At 37.4% G+C, this 24,487-nt stretch overlaps 1 protein-coding gene across 4 annotated transcripts in view; it reads right to left on the bottom strand.

The window, feature by feature from the left end:
* Positions 1-258: 258 nt before the first annotated feature.
* Positions 259-24,487, bottom strand: part of TBCEL (tubulin folding cofactor E like) — a 66,485-nt gene continuing 42,256 nt past the window's right edge. For all 4 annotated transcript variants that reach the window (XM_036887622.2, XM_036887621.2, XM_057490549.1 and 1 more), the window contains one exon: positions 259-4,221. In XM_036887622.2, coding sequence (XP_036743517.1) covers positions 3,903-4,221 — 319 coding nt within the window. In that variant the 3' untranslated portion in view covers positions 259-3,902. The remainder of the gene's footprint in view (positions 4,222-24,487) is intronic.

The raw sequence follows: 24,487 nt of genomic DNA, 5'->3' as shown, positions 1-24,487 counted from the left end.
ATCCTTAGAAAGATAAAAAGAGTATCAAGAGCATAAGTATAAAACTTTGCAAACACAAAAGGACTAACACATTTCCATGAATCTGTTTTGAGGTGTTCTTTTCTAACTTTGGCAAAATTTCAATTAAATTTGTTAAAATGGTCAAACTCTTATTACCAGCTTATGCCAATTCTCCAGAGCCTAATGTCAATGGTTAGGTAAGTAAAGTAAACATGTATCTTGACCCCACAACTCCAGAAAAAAATCAAAACACAAAGAGAAAGTCGACTTGGATTTTTAATTTTTTTAAAGATTATCTCTCTATATATATTAATAAAAAGTGCAAAGAATAGACCTTCATGTTTAAATTATATTCTAAAATAAAATATATATTTCCATTAACTGCAGGGAGACAACTGGCAAGTAAAGAGCCTGAGAGAGCCCAGTCCCTCTCCATCACTACAACGGATGTATATTATAAGGAAGCACCTATGAAAAAGAGAGTGTTCACAACACATCTGGTAACACCGATAGCTTCTGGGTGTTCTTGAAAGCAGTTTGCATTTTCAATCTAACATGAAATGAAGGGAAAAATCAAATTCATAAACAGAAATGACGCTGCTTAGAACAATCTATTACTCTGCATTCCTGTTTTACATATCCTGGAGCCTAGCACTTCCCATGTAGCAAGCCACACTCACATGTGCATTAGTAAGAGCCACCACCAGCGTGCCTCCAGTGGTGACCAGTCCCTTGTGCAACACCTGCTCTCTCCTCCTAACACTGTGGATTTAGTAACAAAATTGAAAGATCTGGTTAGAAATGAACTTCCATTTTTTTAAGTGGGCAAAATTCTAAACATGTGACACAGAGCTCATGTTTCATCAGTTCTTAAAAAACAACAACAAGAAGGGGTTATATAATATCTGCTGCTTTCGTAGGTATTTATAGCAATGGTGGCAACAGGTCATAAAAACAACAGAAGCTTTTAATAATAAAAAAAGACGGATGACTGGACTTATTCTTTTTCTTTGAAGTAATGTGGGATATTTCAACAATTCGAATTCAAAAATTGGTTTCTGCTCTGGCTTCGGCAGCCATGTGCTCACATGTAGAGAGGATCCCTTGGTTTTCATTGGGCTTTCTTTTCTTACTCCTTTCCTATTTCACAATTGAAAAGAATTCTGGTTTTAGAAAAGATATGTTCCATACACTGTGCCTGCAGCAACATATCTATAATACTGGCTCTGACATCGTTTGCCTCATAAATTTCAGTAAAAGGCTCTCATTGAATCTGGATGAAGTCAGTATTAAAATACAGATAAGCTGCAGCAATCAACTACACCTAACCTGTAGACTCAAAGGTCCATGGTCTCTTCTTCCCTTCTTCTTGGCCCGTTATAAAAATAATTTTGGTTACAAGTGTCTACACAGCACCAATTTTATTTCAAAAGCAGCATCTTTACTCAGCCACCCAAATAAATATGTAAGTACACATGCTCAAAAAGTTTTTCTCATTTACTTCTGTTCTGGAACTCTAGAAGAACAGTAACTGTATTAGATTTTCTCACTCAAAAATTATTCAGCAATTATTAAAACCATTAACTACAATGCCCTAAAAATACCCACATCCATTGAATTAAATGAGAAGTTCCCCTGACATGCAACTGTATAATAGAATTATGCCTGCAGTTGACAGATACTGTTCTGTAGTAACAGAAGGAACGGTTCTCTAATAGTAAAAAAGCATTTCATAAAACTTTGTCATATATAAAATATCTTATTGTGACCATTCCATGTATGATTAAAGCATAACATAAGTGTTTGCTCTGCCTTCTGCTGTGGGACAGTCAGGGGTCATATAACCTCAAATAATAACAGGCTATCTGTTCCCCAGGCTGACAAAAGCAATGGGCTCAATTACACTGTTTCTCTCTCAAAACTCATCTGCACTCATGCACGCCAACACAAAGCACCCACAGTTTTCATCTTCATGACACTGTTACCACACTTTTTCCCCACTTACAAAAATCTGTCAGGAAAATGTGATTGCAAAATAGTTATTTTTGTCTATACCCAGCCTGGATCTACATTGCTCATTTTTATGATTTTGAAAGATAAAGTCTGCAGCAGAAAGAGCAGGCCTCATTCATCTTTCTCAAACCCTTTGGTTTCCACCTTTAATGTTACAGTAAGAATGTAGATTTGACTCAGGAGGCCTGGGTCAGAGGCTGTACAGATACTGAACCTGAAGTGCATTAAGAGAATAAATACCTGCTGTTATGGCATAGGAAAAATTTAAAAGTAGCAATAATAAACACAACTCTGCCTACGTAAAGAATTTACAGGAGTAATCTAAATATTTCATAAGAAATTAGAGAATCTGTAGGACGGGTGGAATCATGTAACAAAGGTCAAACACAATCAGATGGTGATTACATTCTTTGTCAAATACTTCACATGCTCATCTGCTGCTCCAGCTCTGCTAAAATCTTTCTTAAGTCTCCCATCCGTAAGCACAGTGGACCAAGAAAGACATATATCAAAGAAAGGGATTACACTGATAACAAAGGAATAGAAGATCAAACACAAAAATTACAGAGCCAGGAAGGAGCTAGCTTTTAAAGCAAAGTGCTTTAAATATGCTACTGCAAAGACTATCACTTGGAGGCAGTTCTGAAGCTGGACACTTATACTTTGCTCAGGGACTAGGCAGAGTTATTCTTCTGAAGGGGCAACAAAACTGAAATGCAAAACAAAAAGAACTGTTCAAGTACGACATCACAAAAGCCCAGAGAAGGGCTGGTAATCAAAGCTCCCGCTGACGGAAATTTCCCACTTCTAAGGCAGAGTGCAAGCGCCTTCAGACGGTGACCCAGGCAGGGAAGTCGCGATGCTCTTCCCCCCATTCTCCCCACCTTACTCCCTAACACGCACACTGCAGGGAGTCTATCAGCCGACTCTCCACTCTCCCGGCACGTATGCCCATTACTCCAGGGGATTCGTCGTAAAGTCAGGTCTCTATTCCCAATAGTTTAAAGTAATGAAAAAATAGACATGAGGAAATATATTCGATAAGCAAAATATAAAAGAACTCTAGAATCTGACATATCTCATGTTATGGAAATAATGGTCGATCATATCGTGTGAAGAACATTAAAATTGAGATAGTTACACACAAAGAAGTCAGACTGCTCTGCCTGCTCCGGAACAAGGCAAGCTTCCCCAGAGCTGCCACTTCCCATCTGCTCTCCCACAAGATCTCACCAGAGTCATGGGTTCTGAGTACCTCAGAGCAGATTTGGGTTGGAAAAATGCTTAGAACACTTAAAATTATTTCAAAACAGAGAGAGGAGGAAAAAAGTCACCCACACTGGGAAAGAAGTTAATTATGGACAGAATTAAACTATTAGGTAAACACGTGCTGTCACAAGTCAAAATGAAAAGCTGAACACAAAATGGAAAGGAGGGAGAAGGAGGGAAAAGGGAGGGTTTGTGAGAGAGACGTGCTGGCCCTTCCTGTAAAGACGCCTTGTCTCCTGTTTGAACACTATGAGCTGCCATCCAAGGAGGGTACACTATTCACACCCTCTTCCATGTATGCCTACATGGCAGGGATGACCTTCCGGTAGACGGATCCCAGCCAACACAGTAAGAAGTCGGTGACTGCTCAGCCATCCTGCCTTTGGGAGGGCACAGGGACTGGACACGTAGCCAGTTCTGCTGGCTGAGCCCAAGAAATCTGTGGTAGAAAATACCCAAAACAGCCCCTTACCCATTCTAAGGGGAAAAATATACAAAACCCCCCTGAAACCTAAACAAAACAAAACAAAAACAACCTTCTCCCTCCTAAAGGAAACCACACTGGAAACAAATGCCCGCAAGAAGTCCTTATGTGTGTGTTGTTACAAGGCTGGTAGAGGTTATTTTGTTTTGGATTCCACATAAATTTTATCTCCATCCCTAATGCCAAAAGAATGCAATGCCCGAGAGCTGTACTTCATTTCCTCCGGACCAAAGGGCGCTTCATGGTCAAAATAGTAGAGAAGCATGTTGCTTGTGGGTAACTGCACTACAGTTTTTAATTGTTTCTTCAGTTCTGCCACTGTTTGGTCCAGACGAATACTCATCTCTTCCACCTGATCGTTAAAGTGGACTTCCACTCTCGCACTGCTCTGGGGTCTTAGGTCCACTTCTGCCAAAGGCTCCAGTTTCCCATATTTTGTGATCAGTTCATGATACCTAGAAGGATTAAAAAAAGAGCATCAACTTAAGCCACTATTACATGACCTATGGGCTTCTTCAGAACTAAAGGTAAACTACACTGCTACTCTCAAACATCTTTCTAATATCTCTCTAATATCCTATTCTAAGTTCACAACCATTACCTATCTATCTGTCTATGTGATGACTATGACGATATCTGGGATCTGATGCAGTGACCTTCTCAGGCCAGAGTAAAACCACATCCTGAGGATACGTGAAGTTTCTCCTAAAGATGGTCACCATGCCTGCTGTTGATCATTAGACAGCAATAGGCCTAGAAAGGTTAGGAGAAGCTAGAAAAGCAGCCACTACAAAGATTACAGAGAAAATTCAAATCACTCCACAGAACTTCTTTCTTCAGTGTCGTCATCAAGAAGGGCGCATATCGAAGCACATGCTCCTCGGTAACAGAGGGGAAGATGGAAATAGGCCAGCAGTTTCTGACCCTGCAAAAGCCGTTACTGACAAACAAAAAAATCTAGTTGCATGTGAGCTGTTAACCCAGCTTTTTCAGTGATGCGTGTTTGAATGTTCTAGAACCTGGTCTCTCAAGCTGCAATACAAAGAATTTGTAGAAGAGTCAAGAATACATTATTGTAAAAAAGTAGTAGATGAGAGCTACAGGCTCCTTGACCAAGGCAGGGGAAGGAGCACAAGACACCCAAGAGGAGAGTGCATTACAGAGGTGACACTAGGGTCCACAAGGCCAAGTTTCCTGAGTGGGAAATCTCTTCTCCACCACCAGCCTTAGAGGATCTAGGTCTGCCTTTATTGAAGTTGAGCAGTTTCCTATACACCAGAGGGGGAAAAATTCTGAAAAGATTTGCTATTAGCTTTATTATAACCAAGAGGCACTGAGGTTGATTCAAGATCAGAAAACAGTGGTCACACAAAATTATTCCCCTACTTCCTCCACCCTATTTTTGGCTTTAACTGAGTTAAATCAGTGTTATAATAAGGCTGGTAGGAACGTGAAAGATGTAGGAAGATATCTGTGGTTAGGGATGGAGGCCATTGTTTCCATTAAGGGGAGTAAAATAGCACAGGCCCTGGAGTTAGAAGACCTGACTTCAGAGTCTTGACTCCATCTTATAATAAGCTGTGTGACCTAGCAACTCACTCAATCCTTTTAGATACCAGTTTTTTCATTAGTAAAACTGGGATAAGTCTGCCCTTCCTACCTTATAAGCAGTCATAAGAATTATGTAAAATAGCAGGTAAGTAAGCACTTTGTAAATTCTAAGTACACATACCAATTAAAATATTAACATTACATTCCTGCTGTTCTGGGACTCACATTACTAAAACATGCAGATCCTTTAGAAGATGAACGACTGAAATCTATCTAGGTAAAATGTCTTAGAAAAGGTGGTGGTATGAAAAACACATGACAGAATCTTCTCCAGGACTTGAGCCAAAATAGTATTTTTTAAAAGCATAAAAACATCACTAACATCAACTAACAAAAGGAGAGGAGGAATAACCTTATTATCACAACCTTTTAAAAGGAACGAAAAGCTGTGTACGATGTGCTTTTGCTGAGCAAGGATCCTACCTCAAACTCCAGAAGCCATTATGGAGGAAGAATGTTAGGAGACAAAATCCTGAGCGTACCAACTACTACTTCCCAGTTTACAGAAAATCGGGCTGAGGAGATGAGAGTCAGGTAGGAGGAGCACCGAGGGAACACACCGGGGGCCAGAAGCTTCTATATCCCACTGTCAGGATTCCAGGACCTTAGGAAAGGCAAACGAAACAAAATAAAGAAGTCCAGCCAAAAAGCAGAACTACCGGGACTGGAGAATTTCTGAGGCTCCAAGCTGAGGACGTGAATGAGCTGAAGCCCACGGGCACCTTCCCCACCCATCTCCTGGCATATGCCCTCAAGTAAGTGAAAGTAGCCCATGCTGATTCAACAAAATTCTCGGCAAGACAGCGAGCCCAGGGCATCAAGTGAAAGCTGAACCCGACTCCAGAAATGTTTTCCCTTCAGATTACAGAATAATACCCTGGCCCCCCAACTCTGCTCAAAGAAACAATGGCGAAGGGGTCAAGGAGAGTTTATTTGTTTCAGAAAAGAGACGGTCAGGAGAGAGGTGCCCACTTTTAAGCATAAACAAGAAGGTAAGACACAAAATGGTAACCAAGCAGACACCCGAACAAAAGGAGAGAGAATGGGAAACAGAAATAAGTAAGAGGAGAGGCCAAGCTCAATCTGAAAGAAAACATAACTGAAGGAAAAGAACATGCACACAGATATACTAAGATCTAGAATTAGTAAGTGCATGAATGTAATAAAACGAGCCCAAAGACAAATGATAAACTGCAGAATGAGATGAGAAGGGACACTGCAGAGCCAATGACACCTGTGGAGGAACAAACACCCCTGCTGCTGTCAGGTGGAAATTTCGAAGGCATGACCCAGGAATATTATACCTCTCCAAGTTTTGTTCAGAAATGAATTTAACAGGCAAATATTCTGAAACAAGAACTTAGGGAATAGGGCACCCAGGAGTCCTTCTGAAAAAGAAAAACACTACTCAACAATGAGATTAAAGAACTGTGGCAAGCCCTGAATTTATTTAAATATAAAAATAAAATAAAATAATAATTGTCTGACCCTAGACTTGTTTATACTTGACACTATAGCCAACTGAACTAATCTGAACCATAAATATATTTGTACACAAAATTATGACCCACCTATAGAAACTAGCCTACTTGCTACAACTGGTCAAGTCTATCTGCAAATTCTATGACCTATGAGTTAGAACACTCTAAGGTCCTACAGTTTTCTCAAAGTTAACAAGCCCAGACATAATTCATTGTCATTCTCTTCTCTTCTAGTCTTTCTTATCTCAGTAAAAGGCACCGGAAACTACCTAACCATCCTAGCCAGGTAGGAAGGGCAGACTTATTATCCCAATTTTACTAATGAAAAAACTGGTATCTAAAAGGATTGAGTGAGTTGCTAGGTCACACAGCTTATTATAAGATGGAGTCAAGACTCTGAAGTCAGATCTTCTCACTCCAGGGCCTGTGCTATTTTACTCCCCTTGATGGAAACGACAGAATTCCATCCCTAAACACAGATACCTTCCTACATCTTTCACGTTCCTACCAGCCTTATTATAACACTGATTCCTTCTGATCTCTCCTTTCCACTTCTCCCATTCCATCAGTTGCTATGTCCTACTAATTTCATTCCTAAATATTTCATGAATCTATCTGCATCTGTCTTGCCCACTTGCCTTGTAAATTCAAACCACTATCAGTGGAGCTTAGATTGCTACAGCTTTGTGTGGATACATCAGGTGAATGCACTTCCTCAGTATCTGTTCCAACCTGTGGAAAGCCTTCCTGTACTGCCAAGACTAGAAAGCTGAAAACTGCACTTCCCAAACTCATTTGAAGGTGAGATTTAGCTTCTATTAATCATATTCAACAACCCTAGGGAGAGAGACAGTGGATCTAGCAGACATGGTATAGGAAGTTTGGGTAGAGGCTTCCGAACCACCAGATTCAGTTTAAGCAGTGTGTTCCTGGAGTCATCACCCATGGCAGCAGCTTGCTGATCTGCAGATCACAGCTAACGTGGGGTGGTCCAGCCCCAGGGACAGCAGCTACCAGAGTCCCTTACCGGGTTCTAGAAGAAGTTAGCAGTGCTCTTGGTGGGCCAGTTCTGAGGTACTGTTCTAGAGGCACTCCTAGGGGGGCAGCCATTCAGAGATGTTTGTAAGTACCTTATTCCGTGTATTAAAGTGCTTTCTTCTTTAGTAGCTGGCATGGCTTCTGTTATCTAAAACTGAATCCCAAATGATACTCCTTTAGATGGTCTCCCATGACTTCAGGGTGGCCCCAAGCTGACCTTTGTCTTTATTACAGCCAAAGTGATTGTTATAAAATACAAATTTAACCACATCACTCCTCTACTTAAAACCACACAAGACCCATCAGAATAAGGCCCTAACTCTTTAACATGATTGTGACAGGCAGAATTTTGGACCCCATGATCTCCAACCCCTGGTGTTATTCTCAAGACTGTATTATATTATGGGCACAGATGACCTTAAGATAGGGAGATTAACTGGATGGGCCAAATCTAATTATATGAGCCCTTTAAAGCAGAGAAGTTTCTCCAGCTAACATCAGCAGAAGAGGAAGAGAGACTCCAAGCATGAGCAAGACTTGACATACTATTGCTGGCTTAAAGATAAAGGGGACACGTGAAAGCATGCAAAAGAACAGAATTCTGCCACCACCCTAAACGAGCCTGCAAGGTGATTCTTCTCCAGAGCCTCTAATAAGCAACACAGCCCTGCTGAGCCCTTGCTTTTGGCCTTATAAGCCCCTAAGCAGAGAACTTGTTGAGCCATGCTGTCCCCACACTGTTGACCCACACAAACTTGTGACATAAGTAGGCATTGTTTAAAGTCACTAAGTTTATGGTAATTTGTTACAGCAGCAACAGAAAATGAATACAATGACTTTAAGAGGGCTTTCAGGATCTGTTTTTTCCATCACTTTCCAGCCATACTTTGTGCCATCAACTACCACCTTCTGGCACCTGCCTTTCTACTTGCTTAAATCTTAAAATCAATGTTTATTTATTAAGTTACAGGTAAAGTCAGCAGACTTTTGTATGTAGATGAAAGTTTGGATATGGGCTATACTAAATATTCACTCTTTCTTCTATAAAAATGAAGAAAAGTATTAGAGTTGTGACTCATGACTCACACTGAATATGTTTCCCTAAGAGCTATATAAGTAAAATGATTTCAAGATAAATATATTTATTTCCAATTATCTCATTTTGGATTATCTTTAAACAGGGCAAAAAATCCAAGAAGCCATGATTTTACAAAATGCCCAGTACACTTTAGAAACCAATTTCTACTTAATCTTCCAGCTTAGATATTCTCTTCATGATTCAAAAGTTAAGTCCACCCAACTGAACTATCGCTCTATACTCTGTATTATCTGAGCTTTTCGCAGCATCAGCTCCAAAGCTATAAAGCCTTAAGAGGTAAATAGTTTCTGATGACCAAGTATTCTTCAAAATTAATAATCTCAATTTATATTCTACCAATCAGTAATCCTATCTGGCTATTAAAAAGTACTTAATATTTAAGTCTCACTTCTGAAGTGGACAAAATGCTATAAACCTATCTTGGAAATTACTGACAAGGAGGTATTGCAATAATCAAATGCTAAGATGTAATATATACTGTATTTGTATTCAGAAGTTCTGAACATCATTCCACCATGACTTTCTAACAGAAAATGAACAATCGTAAGAGAAACAAAATTAAGTACACCCAGCATAAAGGCCAGCATGACCACACGGGCAACGGAGAATGATAAATGAAAACTAAACGCTTGCTGCAACCCCATGAAGAACACTACCCACAGACAAACTGGCACTGTGCTATTTTGTTTCTTCCTATTAAATAAGAGAAAAGCTTTCAACTTTTAAGGGTCTTTGAATCATGAGCAGTTAGAAAACAGGCTACTCGGTAGAGTGGGGTTGAAGGTGGCATGAACAAAGAGGGGACTGGAGAGTGAGGCTGCCCTTTGCGGAGCTAAGGCAGCTCCATGCCGACGCACACCAGCAAGCCCTCACACACTGGGGGCTCCGGGGCCGCGCCCACCTGCCTCATGCTGCGGACACACAGCAGATTGCAGCAGCATGTTGGTCAGGCTGGGAAAGGTAGGCGCCTTTCTCCTTACTGGGCATTTTCGCTCTTGATTCCTAAGATACCTGGGAGCATTTCCTCAATCACAATCAGCCACAGGCCTTCGACTACAGAATAAACGAAGACTAGTCACACTACTTGAGAGAGACCACAGGCTCCTACCATAAATCTTAGTCTGAGGGTGACTTTATGATAAAACCTAAAAACTAAAGATGTTTAGGAACAAAAGTTAACTCATTTTCAGCTGAGGAACCCTATAAACTATCCTAATTAAATACTACAAACAGTAAATATTTTACATAACTTTTGGGAAATTGGAAAACTGAAGTTGGCCTAGAACCAGGGGCTTTTAAGTGTCAGAAAGCTCCCACACTGGGACCTCATGTCTCCGAATGCATGAAAGAAGCACCTCACAATCTCAAGAAGCATCCTGGAGAAAACAATGGGCTTGACATTTCATGCAGGTGCCTATACCGCAGTGGGACTGTGAGTATCCCAGAGGTGATCTGTCTGTCTACACCTGACAGCTGTGCAGAGGTAACCTCACAGGTAGCCTATGTAGTAGTTTTAAACTAACAATTCTATTACTCTATTGTTTCTCAAATGCAGACCCATATTGAATCTAGTGGAGTCTTTATTCTAAATAAAGCTCTCTTACTCTCAGATAAATCCCTAGTACATGCCTGTCTCTCTTTACCGAATGCAGCAAATAAAACATGAAAAATCTCTAATGGTTCATTTGCTTAAACCAAATCATTGAAATATAACTAGAAGAAAAACATTCACTTAGTTTACTTTGTTTCCCAAGGCATTATGAGGGATTCAAAATATATTCCAAACATCTGATTGCTGTTATTTACTCTCTCTTGCTACAGTATGCTTTCTCTCATTTTGATACGGTATCACATCATCATGGCATATCAAAGAAATCTCCTTAACATTCTACAACTTGGATTTTGCAAGTTGAAACTACTGAAACGGTTTTCTCAAGGTCATAATATCCTATTTATTAAAACACAAACATCGCATTTTAGAGGCAGAAAGGACTTTAGAGACCATCTATTACATATTTTACAGATACAGTAATTGAGGGCCAGTTTGTTAGCCCAAAATCTAGCTAGTGAATGGAAGGGCAGAAACTAGAACCCAGTCAGGTCTTGTTCTTGGGCCATCATTCTTTCTCAGTTCTCATGAGAGAACTTAACGGTTAGCTACGACAATGAATACTGTTCTGCAAACCCTATTCTCCTTTCTACATTCAAATGCCCCTTTCAATCTTTCTTTATGGGTTCTTGTTCCTCTTTTTACCATTTATACTTGGGTAGTCCACAAAACTCACTCCAGGATTTTCCTCCCCTTTCCCTTTATGATCGTCCATCACAGATGTCATTCTCTTATTTAGTTTACGCTGTAGCTGTTTCCTACTTGTCTTCGTCAAGCTTGTGCATTTCACCTGCCTCCAGAATTATTTATTCTCATCTATCACACACAGTGATGTATCTTGAACTGAACTTAGTATTTTCCATATAGTCTTTCATCAAGGCTTACATCATAGAATTGTTTCAAGTCACTGTTTTTTAAATTCAAGTCCTGTCAAAATTACCTAGCGAGTAGATAAATAGAAGATGACCTATTCTTATAATAAAATATAATAAAATACCATACAGCAGTTAAAAGAATGGTTTTGATCTACATTTATCAATATGATTAGGACTTTGCTCAAAATGGGTCCATAAATTCACATTTTAATGCACTTCTGCTCTATACACAGAATAAGATGGATAAAATATGGAAGGTTAAAATTCTAAGAAGACATAGCTCAGGCTCAAAAATAATAAGACATCTTTCACGGAGCAGAAACTGAACAGAAACACAAAGCATGCGTCTGAAACCACAGGACCACAGGACTTCAAATCTAAAGGCAGCAGCAGTCAGGAGTTGAGGTCCTGTTACTCAAGCCAGGTACACTGACTGAAGCAGGGGTAGGGCTGGGGTGATGTCAGGACAAGCACAAAATAAGAATGCAAAAACTGCTGCAGATCTACTGCCCAGGGCTACCTCTTTAGAGCAATGGGGCTGAGTAACAGAAGTCAAAGATAGCTCCACCACCAGGGATTAATCACATCACTTACCACCTACGTGACTAGATCTGCACTAACTCTCTGTTGTGGGACAGTTCTCCAAAATTCATTGGAAGAGCTGGTTCTAGACCAGGAGTCCAGGGAGCTGGTTAGAGACAACTGCAAAACCATTAGATAGGGAGAGGTGAGCTCAAAAAGGAAGACATAATAATCCTCATTGTGTATGTATCTAACAGACCTTCAAAATAATGAAGTCAACTGATAGAACTGAAAGTAAAAATAGACAAATCTACAATTACAGCTGGAGACTTCAACACTCCTTTCTTGGTAATTGATAGAACAAGCGGACAGAAAACTGTCAACAATATAAAAGACTTGAACAATACTAAAAACTTAACCTGACATTTATAAAGTACACTTCCCAGCAACATCAGGCAATTTTGGCCAAGACAGTCCATATTCTAAGCCAAAAACATACCTCAATATTTTTAAAAGAAATTAAATAATACAAAGTATGTTCTCTCACTTTAAATGAAATTAAATGAGAAATAATTAACAGAAAGATAACTGGAAAATTCCCAAGTATTTGGAAAACATACAGCATACTTACAAATACTCCATGGGTTAAAGAGGGAGTCACAAGGGAAATTAGAAAATATTCTGAGTTGAACAAAAATGAAAATAGAATATATGAAAAAGTATAGAATGTAGCTAAAGTAGTGCTCAGTGGAGAAAATTAATAGAATTAAAAATTTTAAGAGAACACAAGGACCAAGATCAGTGATCTAAGCTTCTACCTTAAGAAACTAGAAACAGATGAGAAAATTAGCCAGGAGAAAGAGGAACTAATAAAATACCTGTAGAAATCACTGAGTTAGATTGCAGAAAAACAACAGAAAACTCATGAAACCCAAAGCTGGCTATTCAGATCACTCAATGTGATAAAGCTCTGCCTGACTAACCAAGAAAAGATTATTCCTATATCAGGACTAAATGAGGGGACATGACTACACACCCTACAGACATTTAGGTTTATAATAAGTGAATATTATTAACAACTTTATGCCCATAAAGTCAGTAACTAAGATGAAATGGATGAATCTCCTCAAAGACACAAACTACCAAGGCTCATTCAATGAAAAGATAACTTAAACCAAGCTACACCTATTAAATAAATTTAATCACAGTTTAACCAGCAAAGGAAACACCAGGTACAGATAGCCTCACTGTTAAATTCTACAAAACATTCCAGGAAGAAATAATGTTAATTCTAAAGAAATTCGTATATAGAAAACAGAAGAGGAAAGAACACTCACAAACTCATTTTATAAGGCCAGCATTATCCTAACATTAAAATGAACCAAAGATATTACAAGGAAGAAAACTGCAGAACAATATCCCTCATGAACATAGACACAAAAATCATCAACAAAATAGTAGCAAATGACATCCACCAACATATAAAGAAAATAATACATTATAACTACCTGAGATTTATTCTGGAAATTTAAGGCTGATTAAATGTTTTTTAAAAATTAGTCATAATTCACTATATTGACACACTAAGAAAAACTATGAATTTCTAAAGAGATACAGAAAAAGAAAAAGAAAAAAGTGGAAATATAAGTCATATAGATTGAAAAAGAAGATATATTCTATGCCTCGTCATAGACAAGGGACATGTATCTAGAATATAGAAAGAACTCTCAAAATTCAATAATAAAACAAACGAGTACAAAAATGGGCAAGAGTCTAACAGACACTTCACCAAAAACATGCTCATGAGAAGATGTTCAGCATCATTCATCACTAGGGAAATACAAATTAAGACCACAGTACATACTACTGTGTATCAACAACAATAAAAGAAATGAAAATACCAGGTGGTGATGAGGATGCAGAGCAATAGGAACTCATACACTGTTGGGAAAGCAAAATGATATATTTCCATTTTAGAAAACAGTTTCCAAATTAAACAAATACTTCCTATATGGTTCAGTAATCACACTTCTAGGTATTTACTCAAGAGAAATAAGAACTTATATTCACACAGAAACCTGGGGGTATTTATCATAGTTTTTTAGTAAACAGCAAAAAAAAATCCAAACATACTTCAGCTGAACAGCTAAATAAACTGTTACATTTATATGAAAGAATAGTACTGAGCAGTAAAAATTATCTCACTAGTGGTATACACAAGATAGATGAATCTCAAGTGCATTAAGCTAAATAAAAGAAATCAGACTAAAAAAGGTTGCCTACATCTCCTCTCAGGAGAGGACAGAACTACTAGACAGAAAATCAGCAAGAACAGAGAGGATCTGAACAAAACAATCATCTGCATCTAACTGACATAGAGGACACTCCGCCTAACAAGAAAAGGATACACATTTTTTCATGCACCACAGATCAATTATCAAAACAGGCCATAATATAAAATTAACACATTTAAAAGAATCTACATTATAGAGTATGTTCTTTGACCATAAAGGAATCAAAGTAGAAATCGATAATGAAAGATAACAGGGAAATTCCCAAACACTTGGAAATTAAACTTCTTAATAACTTATTAAACAGTAAGACTCAAATGAAAGTGATTTTTTTAAACACAGAACTGAAGGAAAATTAAAATATAACAGCAACATATGGAATGCCAGCAATGCTGAGGGTAAAATTTATAGCACTAAATGTTTAATAGGAAGGGCCTCAAATCAACAATATGCATTCCTATCTCAAGAAGAAGAGCAAACCAAGCAAGAGGAAGGAAATAATAAAGATAGAAGAAATCAAAGTATTTTTTTAAAAAAGAAAAAAACTGGAAAGTACAAAACATTGACGAAATTAAAGAAGACATAAGTAAATTGAAAGACATCCTCTGTTCATGTATTGGAATATTATTAACATGTTCTACTACTCAAAGCAATCTATAGATTTAATGCAATCCCTATCAAAATCCCAAGAGCATTTTTTTTTTGGCAGAAATAGGAAAAAATCATCCTCAAATCATATGGAAACTCAAAGGACTCTAAATAGCCAAAACAATTTTGAAAAGGAAAAATAAAGTTGAAAGACTTACACTTCCTTACTTAAACATTACAAAGCTACAGTAATTTAAAAAGTATGGTGCTGGCATAGATCTAGACAAACATATAGACCAAATGAATAGAATAGAGAGGCCAGAAAGAAAACCACATCTATATGGTCAAATGGTCTTCAATAAAGTTGCTAAGACTACTCAATAGGGAAAGGACAGTTTCTTCAACAAATAGTGTTAGGAAAATTGTTTATCCACATGCAAAAAAAGAGAAGAAAATGTACCCTAATTTTACCACATACAAAAATTAACTCAAAACTCATTAAAGACTTCAATGGGAGACACAAAACTATAAAAGCCCTAGAAGAAAAAACAGGAGAAAAGTTTCATGGGATTGGATTTGGCAATGGTTTCTTGGATATTACACCAAAAACACAGGCAACAAAAGCAAACATAGACAAATGGGACTACATCAAACTAAACTTTTGTGCATCAAAGGATACAATGAATAGAGCAAAAAGCAACCTACAGAATGGGAGAAAATATTTACAAATTATATATCTGTTAAGTGGTTAATACCCAGAAAACATAAGAAATCCTCCAGCTCAACAACAACAAAAAATTTTTTAAAGCCTGATTTAGAAATGGGCAAAGGACTTGAATAGATATTTCTCCAAATATGAAATACAATAGCCAACAATCATCTGAAAAGATGTTCAACATCACTAATAATCAAAGAAATACAAATCAAAACTATACAGAGATACCACCAAACACTCATTAGGATGGCTACTATTAAAAAAAAGTGTTGGCTGGTAGAAAAATTGGAACCCTGTACACTGTTAGTGTGACTATGAAATGGCAACTGCTATGGAAAACAGTACGGCAGTTCTTCAAAAATTAAAGAATTAGCATAGGATCCAGCTATCCCACTTCTGGGATTTCAAAAGAATTGAAAAGCTCGGTGTTGAAGAGGTATCTGCACACTGGTATACATAGCAGCACTATTCACAGTAGCCAAGACGTGGAAGCAACCCAAATGTCTAGTGACGGATGAATGGATAAACAAAATACAGTATATACATACAACGAAATATTATTCCACCTTAAAAAGGAAGGAATCCTGTCACATGCTACAACATGGATAAACCTTGAGGACATTATGCTAAGTGAAAAAAGTCAATTACAAAAAGTAAATACTGTATGATTTCATTTATATAAGGTATCTAGAGTGGTCAAATTCACAGAGACAGTAGAATGGTTGTCAGGTGGTCACAAGGGGCTGGAATGAGGGGTAACAGGGAGTTGATGTTTAATGGGTGGGTGCAGAGTTTCAGTTTTGGAAGATGAAAAATGTTTTGCAGATGTGTTGCACAACAATGTGAATGTACTTAAAAGTAAAGAACTGTACAATTAAAAATGGTTAAGATGGTAAATTTATGTTACATATATATGATACCACAATTTAAAAAAAGGTTAAGGTGGTAAATTTTGTTCTATGTATTTTACTACAATTAAAAATATTTTAAAAGAATTCTAATCTAAAAAATGATTAGAAAAGGGAATTAGTAACAATTTTACACAATCTTTTCCAGAAAACAGAAGAAATGGGAACACTTACCAACTCATTTTATGAAGTCAGCATTACCCTGATACCAAAAGCACATAAAATACAATTGGAAAAAAGAGAATACTACATACTATTATCTTTCATGATTTTAAACACAAAAAAACCCTCAAAATAGCAAATTAATTCAACAATGTAATAAAAAAGAAATATACACTATGACCAAGTGGAATTTACTCTAGGTATGCAAGGCTGGTTCAACATTTGAAAATAAATCAGTATGGCTCCCATATCAACAAGTTTAAGAAGAAAAATCATATCATATTAATTGAGACAGAAAACATTTGAAAAAATCTAATATCCATTCATGATAAAAAACTCTCAGCGTGTTTGAATAGAAGGGAACTACTTCAACTTGATAAAGAGCATCTATAAAAAATCCATAGCTAACATTACTTAGTGGTAAAAGACTGAATGCTTTTCCCTAAGACTGGGAACAAAGCAAGGATGTCCACTCTTACCACTCTTATGCAACATAGTACTGGAAGTTCTAGCCACTGCAATAAGGCAAGAAAAAGAAATCAAGTCATACAGAGTGGAAAGACAGAAATAACATTTTTTTGTATTTGCAAATGACATGAAATACTTAGGTGTAAATTTAACAGAAGATGTATAAGACTTTATGTTGAAAATTACAAAATGCTGATGTAAGAAATCAAAGAAGGCTGAAATAAATGAAGAGACATACTGTGTTCATGCATTGGAAGATCCAATACAGCAAATATGTCAATCTTCCCCAAATTGATACATAGTTTTAGTAAAGTTCCTATCAAACTCCCAGCAAGATTTTTTTATAGACAGAGCCATGCTTAGTCCAAAATTTATGTAGAAAGGAAAAGGCCCTGGAATAACTAACATAATCTTGAAGAATAACATAGGAAGAATCATTCTACATCATTCTACATAATATTACAGCTTATAAGTACATTCATCAAGACAGTGTGGTATTGGTGGAATAACAGACACATAGATCAGTGGAACAGAACAGAAAATTTCCAGAAATATTCCCACACAAACATACCCTTATGAGTTTTTTAAAAGTTGCAAAAACAATACAGTGGCAGAAGATACCCTTTTCAACAAATGGTGCTGAAGCAACTGAACAACCATAGGCAAAAAAAAAAGAATCTCAATCTAAACCTCTCACTTTGCACAAAAATTTACTCAAAGGGGATTATACATTGAAATGTATGATGTAAAACTATAAAACTTTTAGGGAAAAAAACAAGAAAATCTTCAATATAGCTAGGAAAAGAGTCCTTGACACAAAAAGAAAATTCATAAAAGAAAAACTTGATAAATTTGACCTCATCAAAATTAAAAAATTTTGTGGTGTAAAAACTGTAGAGAAAAACAAAAGGACAAGTTACATACTCAGAAAATATTTGCAAACCACAAATCCATCAGAGGGCTAGTTTATAGAATATATAAAGAGTTCTCAAACCCAATGGTAAAGAAACAAACGATCCAATCAAAAAACGGACAAAAGCTATGAAAAGATATTTCATTGAAAAGGCTTTACAGATGGTAGATAAGCACATAAAGAGATTTTCAAAATTGTTAGCTATCAGGAAAATGAAAATTATACTCCCATCAGACTGGCTAAAATATAAATATGGTGACAACACCAAGTGCTGACAAGACTGCAAAGAAACGTGATCACTCATTTATTGCTGTGAGAATGTAAAATGGTACAGCCATCTAAAACAATGTCTAGTTTCTCATAAAAATTAAACATGTAATTATCATACTACTCAGCAACTGCACCCCTGGGCATTTATCCCAGAGGAATGAAAATTCATGTTCATGCAAAAACATGTACAAAAATATTCATAGATTATCTTATTTGTAATAACCAAAAACTGGAATCAATCCAGATGTCCTTCAGCAGGTGAATGGTTAAGCAAACTGTGATTCAAACATATCACAGAATACTATTCAGCAATTTAAAAAAGGCACAAACTACTGTAACAGTTTGGATGAATTTCCAGGGAATTATGTTAAATGAAAAAAAAAACAAAACTAAAAAGTTATATATTGCATGATTACATTTATCTAACATTTTTGAGAAGGCAAAATTTTGAAGGTAAGATCAGTGCTTGCTAGGCAGTAGGGATGGGAATGGGAGAGCTGGCAAGGAGTTGAGTGTGGTTATTAAAGGGCAACCTGAGAGATCTTTGTAGTGGTAGAATGGCTGAGTATCTTGACAATGGTGGTGGACACATAAACCTACACATCCAATAAAATGTATACAACTAGGTACACACACACACACAAATGTAGGCAGGAAAAACTGGAAAAATCTGAATGAAACCAGTGGACTGTTAAAATGCTGGTGTGACACTGTACTATACCTTAGCAAAAGTTTACCATTGGGGGAAATTGGGTAAAGGGTACATGGGATCTGGCTGTACTATTTCTTACAAGTTCATGGGAATCTACAGTTATCTGAATAAAATTTTCAACTGAAAAAAATATGTACATATTACATATAACATGACTCCATTTATATGACATTCTGGAAAAGTCAAAACTATAGGGACAGAAAACAAGTCAGTGGTTGCCAGAGGGTAAGAGTCAGGGGGAGGGTTGAGGAGTATGAGATTTTTGAGGTTGACAGAACTGTTGTATATTCTGACTGTGTTGGTTGTTACAAAACCTAGTTTTGTCAAAACTCAGAAATGTACACTCAAAAGAGTAAAATGTACTCTATGCCAATTATACCTCAATAAATCTAACTTTAAACAAAGGACATTACTGCAAGATAAACATTTAGCAGGACTGATCAAGAAAAAGGGAAAAGGTAGAAATAAGTATTATTAGGATTAGAAAAGACATATATTGTTATAGAACAATTTTTTAAATCACAAAGATTCCTCACTATGGAATGACTTTTTTGTCAATAATGACAAGATCTATTATTAAGTGAAAAAGGCAAAATATGTATTATTTTGTGACTGTGTACAAAAATTAGGCACTAAATAGCGATGGGAACTGTATCAAGAAACTAGCATCAGTAGTTGCCTAGGGACCAAATACCCAAGTGACTTCTGAGGATAAGAATGGGAAGAACACTTAGAGTTTAGACTACCCTCTTTTAAAATTTTTCAATCAGGTTCCATGTGGAAATATTATCTAGCCCATATGAGAATAAATAGAATAGAATAATAAATTCTTAACCACCTACCCCCAAACCATAAGAATATTAAGAATGACTATAAAATTTCAGACCTAAATGAAAGTTAATTTAATAGAAAAATAAAATTACCAACCTGATTCATTTTATGAAGCTAATATAACCTTCATAACAAAACCAGAAGAGATAAGAAGAGAAAGTTACAGACCAATTTTAAATACAAAAATAGATGCAAACATCCCAAAGAACATTATAAAATTAAATTCTACAGTGTTGAAAAAGAACACTTAATGTTTTGCAACCAAGTTGAATATTCCAGGAATGCAAAGATGGTTCAATACATGAAAAGGTATCATTAAAATTCCGATTAACAGAATAAAACTACATGTTCATCTCAACACAGGAAGAATGTTCTATTAAAAAAATCAATACTTAGTCATAATAAAAGAAACTCTTAGAAAAACAGAGACAGTAACTACCTTAACACAAGGAAGGACACCTATGAAAAACCTACAGCAAAAGTTATATTTCATACCAAAATACTTGACACTGAAACTCTGGAAACAGTGCCTTTAAAGTAAGGAACATGAAGAAGATGCCCTCTTTTACTGTTCATTTTTATTATAATACTGGAGAGGTCTTATCCAAGAAACAAAAAGGAGATTTAAAAATTACCTGCTCATGACTGTCTACATAGAAATCCAAAAGCAGAGATCAGTTATTCTATACATGAGCAAGACTGATGATACATACATGATCAACAGACCAAAATAAACAGCATTCCTACATACCAACAATAACCAATTACAAAGCAGTGACAGAAAAAATGATTTAATTTAAAATAGCAACAAAATGCATACATCTAGAAATAATTTAACAAATATGAGCAAGGCCTGTATGAGAGAATTAGAAACACTGCTGAAGGACATAAAAAATGCTCTGCATGAAATGGAAAGATATCCTATGTTCACATGTAAGACAACACAATAGCATCAAGATGTTAAATTCTCCCAAATGAGTGAATTAACTCAATGTAACCAAAATCCAAATTTCCACAAGGTTTAGGTTTTTGTGGTACTTGACTCCGAAGAATTCATAGGCAAAAGAGGCTACAATATCTAAGATAATCTGGACAACAACAACTAGATGGGGAAACGTACCCTTATTAGGAATTCAGACTTAATAGTTTTGTAATGGTACAGGAATGGACACATACACCAAAAGAACAGGGCCCTGAAACACAACTATACATGTATATGAAAAATGAGATATATGACTGGAGGGGAATTACAGACCATTGGTGAATACCAATTACCCATGGTCGGGGGAGAATAACCCTTAGATCTCTATTTGATACTATACACAAAACAGATTCCAGGTAGATAAAGGACACAAATGTGAAAATGCTTTTAGAAAAAAACCCAAGTGATCTTTAGAAAGGAAAAGATTTCTTAAATTAGATTGAATAAGAAGTAACCACAGAGTAAAGGATTGATACATTCAATATTAAAATTTTTAAATTTTCAACAAATTACAAAGTGAAAAGATCAGATTGAACAGCTACAGACTAAGAGAAGAAACTGCAATGCATGTTGACAAAGAATTATAAAATCCTACTTTGTATCTTAACGGATACATTCAATGTAGTAAGTAGATACCAAGGACACACATCAAATTCTTGCCAGTGGTGAACAGGACTGCCGATAGGGGCCAAAAGCTACTCCAATTTCTATCTGTAATATTATTTCTTTTAATTAAAAAATAAACCTGAAGTAAAGAATGTTAACAATCATCTGCTCTGAGCAACGTGAACGTGGGTGTTTGTTTTATTATTCTCGTATTTTTTTTTTTAATTCTAAAAACCAAACAAAAACCAAAACAAAACAAAGACTGGCCCCCTATCATGGCCAAAACCAAAGTTCAGACATCAAAGATAATTTCCCTAAGACCGTGATTTGGGAGGGCCAGGTCTTATTCTTTCTTTCCTTTGCAGGTCTCTTCAAATCCACATATATTACTCGAATCAAGATCAGGAAGGTAGCCTATCTTCAGCAGGGCTGGGAAAGTGGCAAGTAGTGAAAATAAAGTCCAAGGTCATTGGAATGACAAAGGCTGTGAGCGACAGGGAAAGCTAACATTTCAGAGGCTCTCCACAGAGCCCCAAGGAGAAAGGCCCTTTTGTTCCCCATCAGACTTGAAGCTGAAAGGGAGCAGCGCTGTGTCACGGCCCTTGTCAGAGGATGATGGAGCCTGGCAATACGGAGAAGCCCAGGAGACTCATGTCCAGTGTAGGAATGTTCCTTCACAACAGCAGGTCCTCTGTCTGGAAGGAATATGAGGTAACAGACCCAGCACACTAGGATTTCTCCAGCATCCAAGACAAAATAAACCTTCATTGAGGTGGTGTCTGAATAGAGGCTGCTGCCCTGCTCTCACAATAACATGAAGATACAATCGGATGTATTCAGAAAAGCCATTAGTCTTGGGCAGGAAAAAACATACTCTTCATATTTTAAAAAGCATACCACTAATGACAATCCAATAAGCACTTGAGGAATACCTAATATAATCCTTGACATCATAAATAAGGATTTCCCAGGACATCGCTTAGGGACTCCTTGGGACACACAGAAAGTGAGAGAGGAAAGCAAAGCAAATCTTTCAGGAAAACCTATTTGCTGGCTTGCCACTCTGTCTCTGACAGTAGCATTTCTTCCTATTAAATAATTGTTCACTGGAGCTGTGACTCTTCTAACTCCTTTTTATGAAAAATGAAAATTTTCAAGTCTGAAAAAGAGACAGTCCTAAGTCAATGAATGTACTTCCCCTCCACAAAACCAAAATGAAACTACTGAACCCCAAAAGATTCATGATATGCTGATTTCTAAAGCTGTATGGCTTTTCGTTTTCTCTGTCTCTTTAAAACTAAACAGAAGAAGACCGTGTATTAGGTAAGTACTAAATAAGCAATTTAAATTCAATTTCTCAGAGGAAATTAAGAGATAAAGCAAACACAAAATACTGGAAAAACTGATAAATATAACAGATAGCTGATAAATGGCAAGGCGAAATAACAAACACATCCACTTTAACCAGATTCATAAACATGGAGGTTTCTTTCCAAATGACATTTATATACTCTAGAGAAATCAGGGCTATAAATATCAGGAAACAAGTAGAATTTCACAATGTGTTTTCTAAGAACACTCCAAATCATATGGGAAATGTGTGCATCTGTAACCAATGCACACAGCCTTCACTAAAGTCTCAGTTATTAACTAGGTCCCTGGGTCTCTTTCAGCTTTTCCTCCTAAATAGAACCCAAAATCTGTCTGGGTATTTCCACTCTTCAGGCTTTTCAATGATTTCCCCCACATACAAAAAAGACGCAGTCTCTTGGCACAGCACAGCAAAGCCTTCAACCTGCCCTGGCTCCTGCCCTCCTCCCCAGCATTACTTGCCACTACTTCCTGCTTTTCACTAAGTCGTATCAAACTGTGTATGTTGTAGCCCACTGCACATTAACTCAGTCATTTTCTAGGAAGTACCACCTCTTCCAAAAGAGCTAAGCACCCCTCCTCTGGGCTCCCAGGGCATAACTGGAGGACTCAATCATTTTACTGAACAGTTGCTATATTGTCAGGTGCTCCTCTGGGCATTGAGGATATAGCCAAGTACAAAACAGAGCTTTCAGTACAGCACAGGGAGATCAACAGGATACAAACAAATGTCAGATGTTGATAAGTAAGAAAAACAAAAATAGGTTCAAAGAATTACAGGAGACAGAGATGTGCTATTTTAGACAGGATGGTCACAGGAAGGAGTCTGATAAGATACTGACATGGTAGAGAGGCCAACCAGTTAACTCAGGAGAAAAGTGCGAAAGCCTGAGGTCGGAGCATGCTTGATGTCTGCGGGACAGCAAGGAAGGTTTTTGCAAATCAACTTGAGTTCTTATACACTGGCTGCTATGTGGAGGGTAAACTATAGGGGGCAAGGATGGATTCAGGGCTGCTGTAACAATACAGGTACGAGGTGATGGAGGGCTGAACTGAAACGAACGGTAAGAAGTGGTCAAAATCTATACACACAACTGAAAGGAAAAACCAAGACTAGATGTGGGGTGTGAAAGAAAGATAGCAAGGGTGACTCTGAGGGCTTTGTCCTGAGCACATGGAAGAAGTGAGAGGTGGAGGAAAGCTTGCAGAGGAGCAGAGAGGGCAGGGAGGGGGCTGGGGATGGCAAGGGAGGGTGTCACAGGTGAAGCTGTGGACACATTAGATTTAAACACCCAGGTGAAGCTGTCAAGTAGGCATTTGGAAATACTAGGCTGGAATTTAGGGGCAGATCAGAGACAGAAGTATAAATATGGCAGTTATGCGAATAGAGGAAGCACGGAAAGCCCCAGGACTGGATAAAAGTGCCAAAGGGGTGAGTACAGGCGAGAAGAGGCCCAAGGACAAAATCCTGGCCACTCAACTTCCAGAAGCTGGGAATGTGAGCAATCAGCAAAGGAAATACACGGCCAGCTTAGCCCAGATGGCAAGCTTCTTGAAAGCACACACTGCTTTTTTTGTCTTTTTATCTCTAGCTCCTGGCCCAGTGCCGTCATAGTAGGTATTCAGTAAATAAACTGTCCTTTGAAACCCAGCTAGAATCCAGAGTTAT

The sequence above is a fragment of the Manis pentadactyla genome, chromosome 13, assembly GCF_030020395.1.
Source record: "Manis pentadactyla isolate mManPen7 chromosome 13, mManPen7.hap1, whole genome shotgun sequence".
Lineage (NCBI taxonomy): Eukaryota > Metazoa > Chordata > Mammalia > Pholidota > Manidae > Manis > Manis pentadactyla.
Note: the sequence above shows the minus strand (reverse complement) of the source record. Positions and strands in the feature narration are given on the sequence as shown.